Source organism: Schistocerca nitens, chromosome 5 (assembly GCF_023898315.1).
Source record: "Schistocerca nitens isolate TAMUIC-IGC-003100 chromosome 5, iqSchNite1.1, whole genome shotgun sequence".
Taxonomy (NCBI): Eukaryota; Metazoa; Arthropoda; class Insecta; order Orthoptera; family Acrididae; genus Schistocerca; species Schistocerca nitens.
In genome coordinates this window covers 642,345,463-642,364,132 of record NC_064618.1, presented here as the reverse complement: position 1 = coordinate 642,364,132, position 18,670 = coordinate 642,345,463, and the positions used below count along the sequence as shown (strand labels likewise).

The following is an 18,670-nucleotide window of genomic DNA, read 5'->3' as shown; positions in this document are numbered from 1 at the left end:
AGCACTGTATTCTTATAGCAGCATTCCAAAGCTCACAGAAATAGAAGCACAATAACACAACAGTTGTTAATTTTGGCTTCGAGATAATTAGCAAAGTAATCTGAGAAACTTTCTGATAACGAGCGGCAAGAATCCTCTGTTGTGGTGTGAAGACCGCCAGTGCGGGGTTATTGTGCTAGGCCCCGCCGTTATTGCGTGCCAGTAGAAAACTACACCGCTCTTTACTCTGCATAGTGGAATCTGACCGCCTTGCCTCCGAATTTTAACACTTGTCTTAGGCACTTTTGGGAATTACTTCGACGCCAGCAGAGCAAGCGTAACATCACTATATTCGTCTTCTCAAGAGTTTTCGAATGTCGTTAAAGAACATACCGTTTCATTGAAAATTTTCGCACTGGTTTCAGTATCTCGGTTAATACAACGGTTAATAGCATTAAACCTATAACAAAGTTACCTGCAACAGGGTGTACTACTGTTTTCCGAAAATATTTTTATGATATTTTAAATCGTTCACCAAATGAAAAGAGTGATACGTCTTATAATACGCTCCCTATACAGGGTGTCCCATTTATCTTGGCCACCCTAAATAACTGTTTGCCCAGATGCAAATTACAAAACGTTTCAAGCAAATGTTCTTTATCCGTCAGGGGGACAACAATCAGCATGATTGCCTTCGTTTAGCTTTTTATTTTACGAAGATATGAACAGCGGTATGACTTTTTTAAATGGCACCCTGTATTTTTTATTCGAAAATTCATTTACTCTCCTAAAGACCTATTCAAAAATGTATCGCGGTGCACCATTCACTAAAACACAACGTTACTAATTACAAAACACAACATTGTCGTTGACACTCCCAGCGCTTAGTGCAGGTACTCTCGACTGCTACGGTCGCAGGTTCGAAACCTGCCTCGGGCATGGATGTGTGTAATGTCCTTAGGTCAGTTAGGTTTAAGTAGTTCTAAGTTCTAGGGGAGTGATGACCACAGTAGTTAAGTCCCATAGTGCTCAGAGCCATTGGAACCATTTTGCAGGTACTCTGAGTAATGGAACACATCCACGTGCTGACGTTGGCAAAGGACAAATGTAAACATATGTGAATGCACACCCGTCATTCCGTCAACCATTGTCAGTTGAAGAGTTGTGTGAGTAGAACGTACACCAACGAAGAGAAGGTAGAAATTCTACTCATCTATGGGGAATGTAACTTAGCAGTAATTTCAATACCGTTTTCTTATGTACAGGTACATTCAGTACAGTAGTTTAGTCCTTTTAAATACTGTTGTGTAGACAGGGATACAGTAAAGGCTGTCCTTCCTACAAACTAGATCGACATAACGTTTCTTTTATTGTTGTTGTTGTTGGTAGGCGAAATGCTACGCAGGCAGCCGAACTGTACAAGAGCGATATCCTGACAACAACCCACCTTCCCGATGGATGTTTTCTCGTCTTGTTGCGACGCTTCAGGAAACGGGAAGTTTCAATCCACAACGCAATCGTCGTAGCACTCGCACAAACGAAGCTGCCGAAGTTACTGTTCTCGCTTCCGTTGCTATGAATACACATGTGTGCATACCACAGCTTCAACACGAGATTGGCATTCCTAAAACCAGTGTAATCGTATTCTTACACGTCACCGGTTCAATCCTTACCATGTGCACCTACGTCAGGAATTGCATGGGAATGATTTCCAGAATCGTGCACAATTATGCTGATTGATGTCTCCACCACAGTTAAAGAACATTCCCTTGAAACATTTTGTAGTTTGCATCTGGACAAACAGTTATTAAGGGTGGTCAAGATAAAAGGGACACCCTGTATTCGTTGCTTACCTTCGTCTCAGGTTAGCCAGTGGGAATTTTAAAGCATACTCAAAAAATTTAGATTTCTGGAACTGCTTGTTTACTTGCAGGAGACTACAAGACGACGGACATGGCCGAGATTATGTTCCAAATGCACCAGCAGCACGGGGACATCGCCAAGCTGGTGGGCCTCCCAGGGAAGCCACCGATGGTCTTCTGCTTCAACGCCAACGACGTAGAGAAGGTACGTACCAGAGATGTAGAGCGGATGCGTAGTATCGAAATATAGCAGATACATAGAGAGACACGGAGAGGGTATATACAAGAGATATAGAGAAGGTACACGTCAGATATACGGGGTGGTCAGAGACAGTCTGGAAATTTTGTACGGTTGTTGCACGTTGAGTTGTGCTGTTTAGAAAAACATTAGATACGTTGTGCTGTTTCCTAGCTAAATAGCATTGAAGTTAGCCAATCCGGCTATTGTGCACGCAAATTCAAGCATCCCGTCAGAGAGGATCTCGTCAACGTGTTTTTCGTTTGATTTTCTAAAGCTGAGCAAGAGGGCGATACAAAAATTGGGCATCGGACGGTAGTAAGGATCGAACCCGACACAAAGACTAAGCAGTCTCGTGCGCTGCTATCTACGCTATGGGAACAACTGACACTAATTGTGTCTGGCAGGCAGCTCGAATTAGCGCTCGTAACGTCCTGATAGGATAACTTCAGTGCTTATTAACTCGGAAACGGAGCAACGTATCAAATTTTTTTCTTAACAACTTTTCCTCAGCACAACCCGCCCTGCAACACCCTTACAAACTTTTCAGACTGTTTCCGATCTCCCTGTATAGAGAACGTACGCATAAGAAAGGTTCAGAAGGTAAATTCAACGAACATAGAGGAGGTACCTACTAGATACACACCAGACATAAACAGAAATGTAGAGAAGGTACATTCTAGAAAAATATGAAAGTACGTAGCAAAGACGCAGGAAAGGTTCACCCCAGAGAGATACAGACGGTACATAGGAGAGATACGCATGAGAGAAGCGGGAAAGGTACATCTCACAGACATTGAGAAAATACATATCAGACACAGTCAGAAGGTAAATAAACAGAGATATGGTTCAAATGGCTCTGAACACTATGGGACTCAACATCTGGGGTCATTAGTCCCCTAGAACGTAGAACTACTTAAACCTAACTAACCTAAGGACATCACACACATCCATGCACGAAGCAGGATTCGAACCTGCGACCGTAGCGGTCATGGGGTTCCAGACTGATGCGCCTAGAACATCTCGGCCACAGCGGCCGGCAAACAGAGATATAGAGAAGGTATACGCCAGAGAAACATAGAAGATACATATCAGAGACATACATAAGGTTCAACACAGAGAGATAAAGAAGATACGTAGCAGATACTTACAGAACGTTCATGCCAGAGAGATATAGAAAGCACTCGAACATCCCAGAAATGAACCGAAAAGGCCTAGATGTGAGAATATTGGGAAGGAACGTTGCTAAGTGGAGAGTAGTTGGTAAGATGAAATAAAGAGGACCAGGAATAGATAACTGCGTCAAATGAACCCGGCGAAACAACCACAACACAGACATGCATCAATGTCAGCAAGACACTGAAAGTACATCTCTGGTTGAAAGTGGTGCTGCAAGCTGTACTAATCTCCCTGGGCATATTTTAATTACGCAGAAGTAAGCGTTTATTTTGATGCGCATGGTCCTAATCCATCAATTCAACCTTCTGTAAAGTCGCCTTAATAATGCCATGTCCGTCTCGCTAGAGGGCAGTCTACATCTGTCCCCTGTAGAACACTGTGAAGTACATGGCACAGAATATTTTGTACTGTACCGCTTACCAGAGATTCTTTCCACTCCATTCGCGTATGGAGCACAAGAAAAATGATGGTTTAGACGGCTTTTGGAGCCCTGTAATTAGTGTAACCGTGTCTTCGCGGTCACTATGGGAACGATGCGTATGGGCTTGCAGTTTAGATTCCTGACTTAATACTGGTTCATGAAATTAGAAAGTAGAATATTGTCCGCCAGGTCCTAAACAAGGACAATAAAGGTGCCACAATATGTCCCTTGAGTACGTCTGAACTTACTTCTGCTTCTATAGGTCACTCTCCAAGCTGCGTCCTCCCTTACAATCATCCTTAATGCAGTCACTAAACTCGTTTGATTCCCCATATAATAGCACTTTTATTAACAAGTGTTGGTATGGGCTTATTCAAACGCATTTCGGATATCAAGAAATTTGCATCTTCCCGAATATCTTGGGCTACGGCTTTTCACGCGTTCGAATGTTTCGGAATTCAAGCTGGTTGCTATGAAGGAGGTCATTCACTTCGAAACATCTCATTACGTTTGACCATAGAATATTTTCAAATTCAACGAAAAAAAAAAGTATGAAAGATATATGGATCATTTCTACCCTTCTTTTAGATGGCTGTGACCTTTGTTTTCCTGCAACTGTTGGATGCAATTTTTGTTCTTGAGATCTACAGAAAATTACGGTTGAAAAGGGGGCCAACTGTGTTGCCATTTATCAGTTTATGAATCGTATCCAACAGGAAGGAAGCCTGGAGATTCTTTCACCTTTAGAATTTCCAGCGGTTTCTCAACAGCTCTGATACCAATAAGTACATCTCCCATCTTTGTATGTGCTCGAGAATTAAACTGAGGCAGTACTGCTGGATTTTATTTTGTAAAATTCACGAATTCAGCATTTCAGGGATTCAGCCTTACTTTTTTCCTTTTGGAACACTGAATTTCAGTTTCTGTGTCATCATGAGTGTCTGCATACTAACTCTCATGCCACTGATAGCCTTTTCATTAGACCAGAATTTCTTCATGTTTTGTAAGAGGCCTTTCAATGGTATCCTGATACGGTAGTCGTTGGAGATTCAGGCTTGGCCATTTTAACAGCCAAATTCCATTAATTTAGTGTTTTCCTACCTACTCTCATATTTTACAAGCTACGTTTTACTCTAGTTATGTAATAGTGGCAATTTATTTAGAAATTTGTTTGCGGAGCTGTATGCAATGAGCAGTCTCTCTTATCCTATTAGACACAAGTCTATCCAGTGTTCACTCAACAGTTCTTGTACAGAATATTATTTAAGATGCATTAACTCATACCAAATATAATCGCCAAATAAAATTAGAACACGCTACACTAAATAACATAAACCAAAAGCTTATCTCAAAAAATGCGCTAGCATTGAAAGCAGACAAAGGGAATAGTCTAGTCCCAATGTATAAAAATGACTGCACAAATAAGATACATGATTTCTTCAAAGCGAATATCATCACCAAAATTAAGCATAACCCCACCAACAAAACTGCAGCATTGAACAAAACAGTAGTAAAAAGCTGTAACACATTTTTGAGTGAAATATATGCTAATGAACCCACAGACACCTAAATTTTATCGACGATGAAAGAGCCACAAAACTCAAATCTCAATTAACCCAACAGTGAACTACATAAACAGCCCAACAAACAAAATTAGCAAAAAAGTGAATCATCTATGTACACAGTATCCCACATACCAGCAACAGTTTAGAATGAAAAATTCGACAATTAGCAAACACCATTAAAAACATCTACATCACAGAACAAGGAAAATTCATATCCTTCGATATCACAAATCTGTACACCAACATTCCCATACAAGGAGAAAATGATGTAATACAAAACAACCTATTACCATAAAGAAAACTACACATTACAGAAATACAAGAAATCACTGTACTACTAAAACTAATATTATACCAAAATTACTTCAAGTTTAACAACGAAATTTATAACCAACACGATTCCTGTGTCCTTCAGGCAGAGTTTTGCAATTGTCGCCCTCACAGCGATGAAAAATTAATTTGTGGCTGCTATTAGGGATCGTGGAGGTTTTGCCCACTTACGTTTCTTAGTGTTATATGAGAGGAAGAGGAATCAAATGAGTTTGTAATATAAAGCAATCTGAGTTTGGCTACATATTTTAAAATTATAAATACAGTAAAAAATATACACAATAAAATGATACAGAAATTCAATGTAATACTAACTTAGAGTTTCCCCTCCAATTTGGAGAACAGAAAAATTCTTGTGTGATTCCACTCTTGAGCCAACAACATGAAGTCCCTATAGGAAAACCATGGTGATTCTTATCCACTCAATAGCAAGTAATGATCTGACTCCATTATCTATTGTTCATAATCGAGAGCGACATCTCACTGTAAATCAAGAATTCACAATGTTGAAAGTGAGACTCACCAGAACGAGTAGTACCTGTGAAAGACAGAAAGTGCCCCGTCAAGACCCAGCCCCACAGATAGGACTTGCCTTGTAACTAGAGTGATTGACTTCTGACACCAAGGAATACTTCAGAGACGCTCTTTACGGTTTTATTCATACTTACAGAAGGTCTGTACCTTACGTCAATATCCCAAAACAGTATGACACCATTTTCAAAAAACTCGAAAAAATTGCCATTGAAATTTTCCGAGTGCTGTTAAGCATAAGACACAAAAGCAAGAAGTACACAGCAGTTCACCTGCTTGTCCTCTATTCCACAAAATCTCATAGAAAGGTATTGCCTAGGCACTTTGCCTTCTTAATAGCCGAACTCAGATTTGACCATCGATGTTTAAGTAAACATTTTCACAGTCTTCACATGGTAGAAACGCATTTCTGTACTTATGGAATAGAGGAAGACCCAGAAGCTTTTTATTTCTATTCGATGTTTTTACAGTAAATTTTAATGTTATGTGCATATTCACATTTTTATGTGATAAGTAATTAGAAAATTAAAGATTTCATTTTTATTAAAAAGCTGTGATTTCATATTTGTCAGTTAATATTTCATTCCTTATTAAAGATGGAATTTAAATAAAAGTAAAAACAAAACATTACTAGTGAGATTCAAACCACTGACTTTACAGTTACAAGTCTTTATGGCTACCCAGTCAGACACGTGTGACTTTCTGAATAACTTGGAATATTTTTTCCTTAAAGTGCTTGGAAGTCTAGTAGTCTTAAACGGTGATTATTTCGAATCTTTGAGACCTGCGTCTGAATCGGTTACAAGCACTGACCTTTGAACCCTATAAAAGTGAAAAAAATCGAAGAGGCTATAGCAAAAAATGTGGCCCCCTTGTACTTTATATGTGTGGCCATTTAGGAAAATACAGAACAAAGATATTTTCTACAGTGAGCTTATGATGCACAGCCACTGGAACAAGTATGTGAAAAGGACGAGTTGTTACATATGCTAAGACAGAACACAGTGCCTTACAGTACTGATACTCCTCAGTGGAACTCGATTAGAGTAATCAATGACACCAGAACAAATGTCTTTAAGAATAGCTTATAAGAAATGATATGGGATGAAATTATAATAAACCAAATGGTGACATAAACTTAAATCTGTTCCATGAAAAAACCACATCATTATTGAAAATAGCTTTCTGTGTAAGCAAAACAGAAAGGACATTAAATAGCCAAGTTAAATAACCATGGATCATTAAAGGGATTAAAGTATCCTGAAGCGCAAAAGGAAATGCATCTGTTGACAAGAGCAATTAGAGACCCAGCAATAGTTGCGCACTTCAAAAACTACTCAAAATTACTAAGAAAAGTCATTAATAGTTAAGGATAATGCACATTTTGCTAGAAATCAGTAATTCAGATAAAAGACTTAGGACTATATGGAATGTAGTGAAACAAGAGACAGGATGACCAGCCACAAAACAAGATAATGTCAGAATTGAATTGGATGTAATGATTATAAATAGTGAATCACTGATAGTAAAAATATTTAACAATCACTTTTAAATGTTGTAGAAAATATAGGGACGAACAATTTAAGAGAAAAAGGAAGAGTATGAAATGAATGTCTCACCAATTTCTCCTTCAACATGAAGAAAATTATGTACTCTCTCAAAAGTAAAAGCTCATCTGGAGTTTATGGCGTTTCCAATAGTGTAGTAAATATTTGTCCCTATATAATAAGCCGTGTCTTACCTGAAATATGTAATATATCATTAACTCAAAGCAGTTTTCCAGAGAGATTGAAATATCCCAATGTAAAACCACTCTATAAGAAAGGTAAGAAGAGAGATGTCAATAACTACGGACCTGTTTCACTGCTGACATCGTTTTCTAAAATTTCTGAGAAGATAATCTATAGTAGAATAGTATCTCACCTAAGCAACAATAAAATCCCAGTAGATCACAATTTAAAGGTTACTCTGCTGAGAAAGACATTTACATATTCATTCACCAAATTCTACAAGTATTAAATAACAAAATGGCACCATTGGTTTGTTCTGTGATCTATCTAAGGCATTTGACTGTGTGAATTACAGTACTTCTGACTGGGGGAAGATCTTATAGTGGATTCCCCAAGGATCAGTCTTAGTTCTGTTATCGTTCCTCACATATATAAACGATTTTGCACCTAATATACACGCCTAATATATAATGAACAGAATTGGTTCTTTTTCTGGATTACACCAGTATTGTAATCAATACACGAATACATACAGCAAATGAAGAATTGGTAAACAATGTTCTTAAAACTATCAAAGACTATTTTGTTGGAAATGGTCTCACCCTCAATGATAAGTGTAATGCATGGTGAGGAAATAATAATTATGTCAATAAAGCCTGCAATCACAAGTAGCAATAAGTGTTTACCATTATTATTAGAGATAGTCAAGACCAAAAAATTCCTTTATGTTCAAGTTCGATTGTGAGATTTAGATTTGAATGTACATCATTCAAAGCAGTGGTTAAATTCCTTACCTATTCTTTAGATCCATTACACAATAAAGGAATGTCATTTATGTAGTGTTTGTAGGGGGTAATTTTCCTGAAAATTTGTGGGTTATGTGTAAAAAATGCCCTTTGTATGTGATTTATAATAAAATCAGCGATAGTGCTGGCAAGGAAATTTCCTATTGCTAGGCTATCATTCTCTGTATAAAGGTTGTACTCGAAAGAAAATAGGTAAAGCTTAATGTAGCTTCAATGAGTCCAATGAATTCCATAATTTCTTCACAGTTCATAATTTTCTGTTTTAGGAAATTGATTTTAAAAATATTAGTAATTTCAAGTATGGAATATTTGTTATAGGTTCTTGATGTCTAGTGAAGAAATTCTAGCTCCTGGGGCAATAGTTACATCATAAAGTAATCATAACTATTTTTGATGTAGAAGTTATTTTCAAAGATGTATTTTTCGAAAAAAATTAGTTTAGTTATTTGTTGAGGGCATGTGAAGGGCAATTAACATTATTAGCTGTAGGAAGTTATGATGGTCAGTCTTGTGTAATTTAGTTTGGGACATAATTTTAGGCAATTGTGGGTTAATGATTTTTAATTGTAGTTAATCTTTCAGTGAAAATAAAAAATTATTGTCATCAATTAATTTTCTCATTTTGGAATTAAACTTCATAATTGGATCTTTAACTACATCTCATTTTCATTGGAGAAACTAGTTGTGTTAGAAATGTAGTCTTCTTGTTTAATAATACACAGAGTATTACCTTCATCTGTTTTTGTAATTATGGAATGATGTGATTCAGGTTTCTCATTAATCTCTTTGAATAACTTTATTTCTTGAAGATTTTTAATTTTGGTTTTCAGTTCCTATTTTTCTGTTATCTCTTTGGTTTTAAAAGCAGTTTTGTGTATGTCATGTTTATTCAATTTTGTACATTTAGTGGCGACTCTGACACCAGTAATGAAATATTCTACATTTGAATAATTTAAGGTGGGAGTAAATTATATTTTAGTCCCTTATTGAGTAATATCAGATCAGAAGACGAAAACTGGACATCCATTACCACTCGAAGGTAAAACTGATGTGTCTGTGGGATGGGTCAAATGGAACCTCTAGTTGATGATTGAGAGGCTGTTAATTTTGTTTGTGTGTTTCTCATTTATTTTTTCAACTGCTTTAAGCAGTATATTAAAGAACAAGGAGTCCATTCGATTACTGAGTCAGAAATGTAAACATTACATCATAAGGTCCAAAGCACCTTTTTTTGGCATCCCTAATTTCGTATTTCATCCATAAGATGCTGCTGTTTCGTTGTACAAATGAGCTAACGCGAGAATTAATATCAATATTCACTACTGCATATTTATTTATGGTCATCAACTCTAAACAATACTTGTTGAAGCCAATTTAGGAATTTGATTTCCTTATTTTTGTTCTAACTTCTTTAAATATTTTAAGATCTCTCAAAACCTGATTAGGTAAGGATTTATAATTTTAACATCTTGGTAAGGAAATAACAGCAACCTGTTCTTGATGATCTGTTTAGAGATAATTGGCAAATTTTCAGGAAAAATATGTACTACAAATGCTACATAGATGACACACTTTTATTATTTAATGAGTCTAAAGGGAAGTTAAATAACTTGACAACTACTTTGAATTAAGTACACCTAATTCTTTCACAATCGAATATGAAAATGAGTTACCATAAATTATCTGGATTTGGCTACCTTTAAAAATAACTTTAAACATTTTCATGCTATTTTGAGAAAACCAGCACTGACTGACATCTTCATTTAAGCCAGTTCTTCTCACCCAATAAGACACAAAAAGTATTTTTGTAACAATGCTCAACAGAATGTTGAGATTTCCACTTACACTTGATGAGCTGAAAAAAATAGAGATTCTGAAGCAAATCGCTATTGCTAATGACTATGATTCAAATATTGTAGATGTTCTATATTAAAAAGTACAACCAAAAAACCCTAAATTACCGCCAGAACAAACATTTTCTAAAATCATTTACATGGAAACAGTATCCCATAAAATCAACAGACTTTTTAGAAATACTGACATCTTCATTGCCGTTCCAGCCGTAAATACCCTTCTAAATAAATTAAAGCATTCGACTGGAAATGATGTTGGTCGTTATTCTCGCTCATGGTGTATGAATTGACAAGTAGTGATTTCGAAAGAGTATATATTGGACACACCGGATATAACTTTAAACGCGTTTTAAGGAACACATGTCAGGAGTTCATCATAGTACTCACTTCCTTTATTACATACGTCTTTGGCGGCTAACGGCTATTGCAACCACAACATCATCACGGCAACAGGGTCGAATAAATACATATTTAACCATTAACGGCCACCTGAACGACGTCTCCACTGTAACAGCGTCCTCTATCTACATTTTTGATCGTCCGCGGCCTTTTACAGCGTCTTCATGCCAATGGCGTATTACAGCATAATCCATGGCTACCATTTGTCGTCGTGTCAATATTTCCATGCAAACGGCAACGCTAGAAGTATTAAAAATCGTCATCATCTGGCGTTCATTTAAAAATCTTTCATAAATTTATAAGAAGATTATTAAACAATTGTATTATCAGTTTGAACAGTTTGTTTTTACGTAACGCTATACATACAATTTTCCTACTGCTTTTACATTTTATTCAAAATTATAGTACATTTTGCGTAAGTGAAGTTTCTACTGGCTGTGGATGACGTAATGCAGCAAATGTGCCGGCCGGCCTTCGTACAGTATTTAGCCCGTGGCGGAATAGCAAATAGCAGCAGTTAATGTTCTGGTCACACGCAGCTGTTCACCACACTGTCAGCTCCAGCCAATTGATAAACATCGCGCTGTAGTATTTCTGACCTTTCGTCCACATTGTGTAAAGATCCAGCCAAATATCACAGTACTGTATTTCTCATCTCTTGTTATGACAGCTGACTTCCCAAATTAACAAACACTTTCATATCTTTACAGCGCTCATAATATTACGATGACCGATGATGCGTGCCAAAACTGGTCATTATAATAAATAAGATAATATGCGATCTGTTTTTATTAACTGACTAGAAGAATAAATGACTTTCATTACAGCACATTAACATCGTCTTTAGCACAAAAAGGAATGCACAATATTGCAACCAAAAATTTTTGACACTTACTGACTGATATAATATGTCTGACAAACACAACAAAGAAAAACTAGAAAAATATGAAAAATTTTTTTCTTGACAATTCCTTCTACTCTGTAAAAGAGTTTCTGTTACCGTTTGTGTAAAAGGTGGCGGGTAGGAATTACTACCTCACACCTGTTCGTCTTAGAAAAAAACACTTATATGTGATCAGCTTGTAGCCATATGTCCAAAATAATTTTTGATGTTTAAAAAATAGTTTATGATGTGAATACAAAGTAACTCGTTGCACATCATTCGGATTTATGGTGGGAAGTGATCCTTGGAGTGTTAAACCGACTGACTACTTAAAAATAATGGCAGACTAAAGTGAAGCATTTTTATTTGAATACGGTAAGCGGTTGATGCACTCACCAGTCTAGTTTACTGGCAGACGGTGAACAGCCTGCAGGTTTCCTGTTTCAGGTGTACCGCAATGAGGGTCCGAGGCCGGTGCGCGACACGGTGCAGTCCATCAAATACTACCGGGGCGTCACCAGAAAGGAATGGTTTGGCGACGTCCTGGGCGTCGCCACCACGTAAGTCCAATCGCTTAACGTCGCATCAGGGCACGGGAAACCAGCAAGAAGCAGCCTGATCTTGTAGGGAGTTCACTGTAACCGAAGACATTGAAATATCTCGAAAAATAGACATCGGGTCAAAAAATGTTATAACTCCAATTCGTTTGTCTCGGAGGAGGGCATCCAGAGATACCACACTCGGGCCCCCACCCCACCTCGTGTGTGGCCGTTTGGGGACAACTTTGAAATCTTCACTGGGAACCTCTGGTATTTATTGTAGATTAAGAGTCTATGGCAGAATCTACATAGGTTTTGTCTAAAGAATTTTCTTCCTTTCGCCACAGATGGCGCTGTAAACGGAGAAATTGAAATGAGCACACTATCGCAATTTACGACATGTTACTCAATGACCACTGAATATCCAATGGCACATGTGACTCCATGCTGCGAGGGTAGGACAGGCCAGTATTTCGCAACTTCTGGTTGGAAACCCCATTCGCAACGTTGTATTTCTGCGACATATCGAACAAGGGACAACTCGGCGGGCCACTGTGGCCGTGGCTCGAGGGAACGCTACTCTAGCAGTTAGCCACCTCGCTCGGTCGTCCATTGTAAATTCTCCCGATGCAAATGGTGTGATATCCCTCTTTGTATTTCTCGGACAGCCCTATTTCTTAAATAAGAACTAAGCCAGGCATTTTCTGAACTACATATTCCGTAAAAACTTTACTTCTCTAACATAATATTATGACTGACACCCTCCAATGTTTTCAATAAGTCACAGAAGATCCCCACTTGTTGATATTTTATCATTTAAAGGTTTTTATTATGTGCTTAATAAATGTGTGAATAGCTGACTTAGTAACATGGCCGTTTTGAAGTTCAAACTGTAATTGGCTAAAGACCCTGATACTAAACAGGTGGATGACGGCCCTGGAGTATATTACCTTCCCAAAAATTTTAGGAGTAAGGCGTCTCAATGGGCTTTTATTATTGACATCCACGGCATCGCACTTTTCATAGAGAGGTCTAATAATGGCATATTTCAATTTATCTGTTAAATCACCCTGTGTTGATCATGCATTTCATATGTACTAAAAACACAACTTATTATAGGCCCACAACTTTTTAGTGTGTTACGCGAGATATTGTCCACTCAATACGAATTTTACTTTTTGAAGTCATGATGATCTCCGTTATTTCAGATGGGGTTTATATGGTCACGAGCAGTGTGGTGTGGTCTTGTTGTTGCAGTCAGGGGGAGCAGTGGTACGAATTTAGGAAGAGAGTGAACCAGCCCATGATGCAGCCGCGTTCCACCAAACTCTACATCCCGTCCATCAACCAGGTCGCCCAGGACTTCACTGACAGGTGAGGGCAGTTGGTGGCACGATCCCTAGAAGTAGAATAACAGCGCTGTACTAGGCAAGGTCTTCACTCTCTTTGATCTTCACGTTTTCAGAATGCTCGCTATCAGGGACGAGAATATGAAGATGCCTGCAGACTTCGTGAATGAACTGAACAAGTGGGCATTAGAATGTGAGTGACAAATTTCTACTCATGTGTCTGCAAGAAAGCGAAGGTAAACTACTTGTCTTGTTCTTAGAGGTAATATTTCGGTTATTGTTTCTTCATTGGAAGAAGCACTTCCAGTGGTTGAAGAGAGAATGAGAAAGGATTGTAGACCGTCCACGATATTATTCGACCTGTTCATTAAGCAGTCAGTAAAGGAAATTTGAAGAGGGAAATAAAGTTCAGAGAGAAGAAATAAAAATTTTGAAATTTGCTAATGGTATCGTAATTAGGTCAGAGAAAGCAAAGGACTTGGGTGAGTAGTTGACTGGAATGAATAGTGTCTTGCAAGGAGATTATAAGATCAATACTAATAAAAGTAAAGCAAGGCGGCGGAATGCGAACTAATTAAATCATGTGATTCTGAAGGAATCAGAATACGAAATGAGATGCCGAAGTGGTAGATGTTTTTTGTTGTTTGCTGAGCAAAAGACTGGCAATGAGCGAAGTAGAAAAGATACAAAATGAATACTAGTCTTTTGCGGACGCGAAACGTGGACGATAACACTTCGGACAAGAAAAAAATACAAGTTTTGATGCGTGGTGCTACAAAAGAATGCTAAAGATTAGATGGGTAGATCAAATAACAAATGAGAAGGTACTGATTCGAATTAGAAGGTAAAAGAAATTTATGGTATAACTTGGTTAAAAGAAGGAGTCGGTTGATAGGAAACATCCTTAGAAATTAAGGGAGCGTCACTTTGGGAAAATATTTGGGCGGAGAGGAGCGGGAGGGGGGGGGGAGATATGATACGGACGTAGGGATACTCACAATGGTCCCTAAGGAGAAAACTGAAGTTGAGTGGTTTAACGCTCTCCCAGTTAAATGAACTTACATGTCCGACAGGTGTCAGATAGGATACATGACGGCTATATTTATCCAAAAATAGTCAGTTATAATGATTTTAAGGATTCTACCATCCGCGAAAATACATCCAATTGTTCTCTCTCTACTCCCATATGGGCGGGTTTGTATATCAGAGGTCGCTTGCCCGAGTCATGCAAATTATCTTTCTTTCAAAGTTTTCGCGACTTTTCCATTGTTTAACGTGTACCCACTGACGTTCTGCTCGGGTCTGGGTCACGTGGGTCACGCTTAGGGAGAAGTCATTTTTCTCGCTCTGCGGGTACCCCATCTAGCCTGAATAATACAAGGTGGGGCAAATAAAAGTGGTGCGAAGAATAGAGTTCCAGGGCAGAAAGAAATGCAGCAGAGGAAAGGAAATACAGTACTAATCTGGCCATAGCAGATGTTGGAAGTGGCCACGATTCATCTCTTGGCACTTTTAGGCCCTGATCAGGAAGTTGCTGAAGGATGGTCGAAGCTGGGCTGCTGGAATTTCTGCAGTCTCGTTCGAAACGTTCTGCTGCAGTTCTTGAAGACTATGAGGGTTGTTGGAATACAGCTTAGACCAGAGGGCTCCCCACAAAAAGTAATCACACACTGACAGGTAAGGTGACCTGGCTGGACAGCTAGGGCCACGACCAGACTGACCTCTGCTATAAACTCCGTCAGGCGTGAAGACTGTGTAAACGCGCTCCAAGGTTCTGTCGGCTGTATGGGCAGTTTCTCCATCCTGTTGAAAGTAACTGTATGTCTTTTCCCCTCCGTTAACGCTGCCACAAATTCACCTCCAATCATGTCCATTCGTCTGGGCCACTTTTATTTGTCCCACCCTGTATATACGCATTGGAAACCAGAGGACGACAATTTTCCATATCTTCGTTGAATACCAAGTGTAGTACAATTATCACCCGCCCCCACCCTGCTCCACCCCCCTCAGTGCACTACTTAGACCATGACTGTGTGTCTCCCATCACTCTCCCTCACATCAAGTTTACACATCTTTCACCAAAAATTTCATTTTAATGTATGGCATTTCACCTGCACACACATGTCATTGGTTCGAGCCGCATAGACACATGTCTTTCACGCATTGCGTTATAAATCCCTCACAATTCATTTTCATCTACAACATCTACATCTTCAGTTTTTTCTTTTTTTTCTATTTTTACGATGTATGTCCCGTTTTTCTAATCTGTACTGTCAATGTTCCACTGTACAATCTCTGCGCATATCTTAAGTTGTATTATTAGGCACACACCCCACCCTACGTTAAAATCATTCTGAAAACGTTGACAAGTATTATTATTATAAGTAATTGTGGCAGTTAAGTAAATAACGGGTCAAGAGCCAAATTGGTAAAATTCAGCAGTAAATGCCCAGAGAAATAATATATATTCTGACATGAGCGTCACAATGGCGGGAAAAAGTGTTTACAGCTGTCTTAAGATAGCATTCGTGTTGAAGACCAGCATCGATGTTCAAATAAAGAGTGTGTGCCAATTCTCCGTTAGTGTCTTAGAGACGTGCACTTGGGTGAATTGCTGCCAGTTGAAGTAGCTCTGTGGTTCATTTGCGACAATAGGGCATTACTGACGCAATTATTAAATGCATATAATACATAGTATTGCAAAATAGAAAGAAAAATCCGCATCAGAACGGAGGAAGTAGCGCTCACAGCATAAGGAAGAAACTAGGCAGTGAAGGAAAGGAATATACTTGGAAATACAATACTGTGGTACCAGCTAAAGAAGCTCCCGAGCACCTGGTAGACCTTGACTGTCATTTTAACAATTATTATAAAGCTTGGAATCGACGTAGGAAATGTTAATGTATTTCAATGTGTTTAATTTATTACTGAAACGAATTTCATATCGACTAAAGTCATCGATCTCGTTATGAGGTCATATACTACTGCCCATTAAAATTGCTACACCATGAAGATGACGTGCTACACACGCGAAATTTAGCCGACAGGAAGAAGATGCTGTGATATGCAAATGATTAAGTTTTCAGAGCATTCACACAAGGCTGGCGCCTGTGGCGACACCTACAATGTGCTGACATGATGAAAGTTTCCCATACAACAACAGCAGTTGACCGGCGTTGCCTGGTGAAACGTTGTTGTGATGGATCGTGTAAGGAGGAGAAATGCGTACCATCACGTTTCCGACTTTGATAAAGGTCGAATTGTAGCCTATCGGAATTGTGGTTTATCGTATCGCGACATTACTGCTCGCGTTGGTCGAGATTCAATGACTGTTAGCAGAATATGGAATCGCTGGGTTCAGGAGGGTAATACGGAACGGCTTGCTGGATCCCAACGGCCTCATATCACTAGCAGTCGAGATGACAGGCATCTTATCCGCATGGCTGTAACGGATCGTGCACCTACGTCTCTATTCCTGAGTCAACACATGGGGACGTTTGCAAGACAACAACCATCTGCACGAACAGTTCGGCGACGTTTGCAGCTGCATGGACTATCAGCTCGGAGACCATGGCTGTGGTTACCCTTGACGCTGCATCACATACGGGAGCGTCTGCTATGGCGTATTCAACGACGAACCTGGGTGCACGAATCGCAAAACGTCGGATGAATCCAGGTTCTGTTTACAGCATCATGATGGTCGCATCCGTGTTTGGCGACATCGCGGTGAACGCACAGTGGAAGCGTGTATTCGTCATCGCCATACTGGCGTATCACCCGGCGTGATGGTATGGGGTGCCATTAGTTACAAGTCTCGGTCACCTCTTGTTCTCATTGACGGCACTTTGAACAGTGGACGTAACATTTCAGATGTGTTACGACCCGTGGCTCCACCCTTCATTCGATCCCTGCGAAACCCTACATTTCACTAGGATAATGCACGACCGCATGTTGCAGGAAATGTTCGACTGCTGCCCTGGTCAGCACATTCTCCAGATCTGTCACCAATTGAAAACGTCTGGTCAATGGTGGCCGAGCAACTGGCTCGTCACAATACGCCAGTCACTACTCTTTATGAACTGTGGTATCGTGTTGAATCTGCATGTACAGCTGTACCTGCACACGCCACCCAAGCTCTGTTTAACTTAATGCCCAGGCGTATCAAGGCCGTTATTACGGCCAGAGGTGGTTGTTTTGGGTACTGATTTCGCAGGATCTATGCACCCAAAATGAGTGAAAATGTATTCGTATGTCAGTTGTAGTATAATATATTTGTCCAATGAATACCCGTTTATCATCTGCATTTCTTCTTGATGTAGCAATTTTAGTGGCCAGTAGTGTAGTTAACTACTTGCATGGAATGATTTACTTACTTAACAGAAAAGAGTTACTTTACGGAAAAGGAACTCAAGTTTTTGGTGAAAGGAGACTGATATCTTGTGATCGTGATTTTGCTCACATTCAGAAACAAAAGAGGCTAACGGTGTGTAAAGTTCCGAAAGATTGAGTTAGCTTCATCACTGAATCTACGCATGCATTACCATTCACAGTGACTGTTACCAAGAAAGAGAATATTACGACTTTAAGTCAGCTGCTGAAAAAAATATGAATTTCACGCGTGCATAGAGCACAGTGGATCAGACTTACTGCTGAACAGCTAGGGGTATTGTAACTTCGGTCAACTCTCAATTCAATTGAAGAAGTCAAGAAAATTTGCGTCTTGAAGAGGACTGTGAAATCTTCTGATGTTCAAGAGACACAGCCGAAAACACTACACTGTGAACCTAGGTTGTCTCAAGAAAGGAGAAGTTAAAATGATTATATTTGTAAAAAAAGGAGAGTAAATGATTTTACAAGAACCTTGTGGAATGAGTGGAAATGGAGCACTTGTACCGTTATTTTTGTTGAAGCAATCTCATTTTCTTCAAATTTTGTGTCATTTTGATCTTAAACCTATTGACGTAGAATAAAAACACATGTATGATATGAAAATTGTAGTTTTTGTG

The 18,670-nt window shown here is 39.0% G+C and overlaps 1 protein-coding gene across 12 annotated transcripts in view; it reads left to right on the top strand.

Moving 5' to 3' along the window:
• The window catches only part of LOC126259432 (probable cytochrome P450 301a1, mitochondrial), a 414,350-nt gene that overhangs the window by 195,902 nt on the left and 199,778 nt on the right, over nt 1–18,670 (top strand). For 6 of the 12 annotated variants that reach the window (XM_049956237.1, XM_049956240.1, XM_049956241.1 and 3 more), the window contains exons 3-6: nt 1,913–2,046; nt 12,224–12,336; nt 13,573–13,689; nt 13,781–13,857. The exons of 3 other annotated variants lie outside the window; for them this stretch is intronic. In XM_049956237.1, the coding sequence (XP_049812194.1) occupies nt 1,913–2,046; nt 12,224–12,336; nt 13,573–13,689; nt 13,781–13,857 (441 nt within the window). The remainder of the gene's footprint in view (nt 1–1,912; nt 2,047–12,223; nt 12,337–13,572; nt 13,690–13,780; nt 13,858–18,670) is intronic. 3 more of the 12 variants (XM_049956242.1, XM_049956243.1, XM_049956238.1) reach the window with 3 other exon arrangements.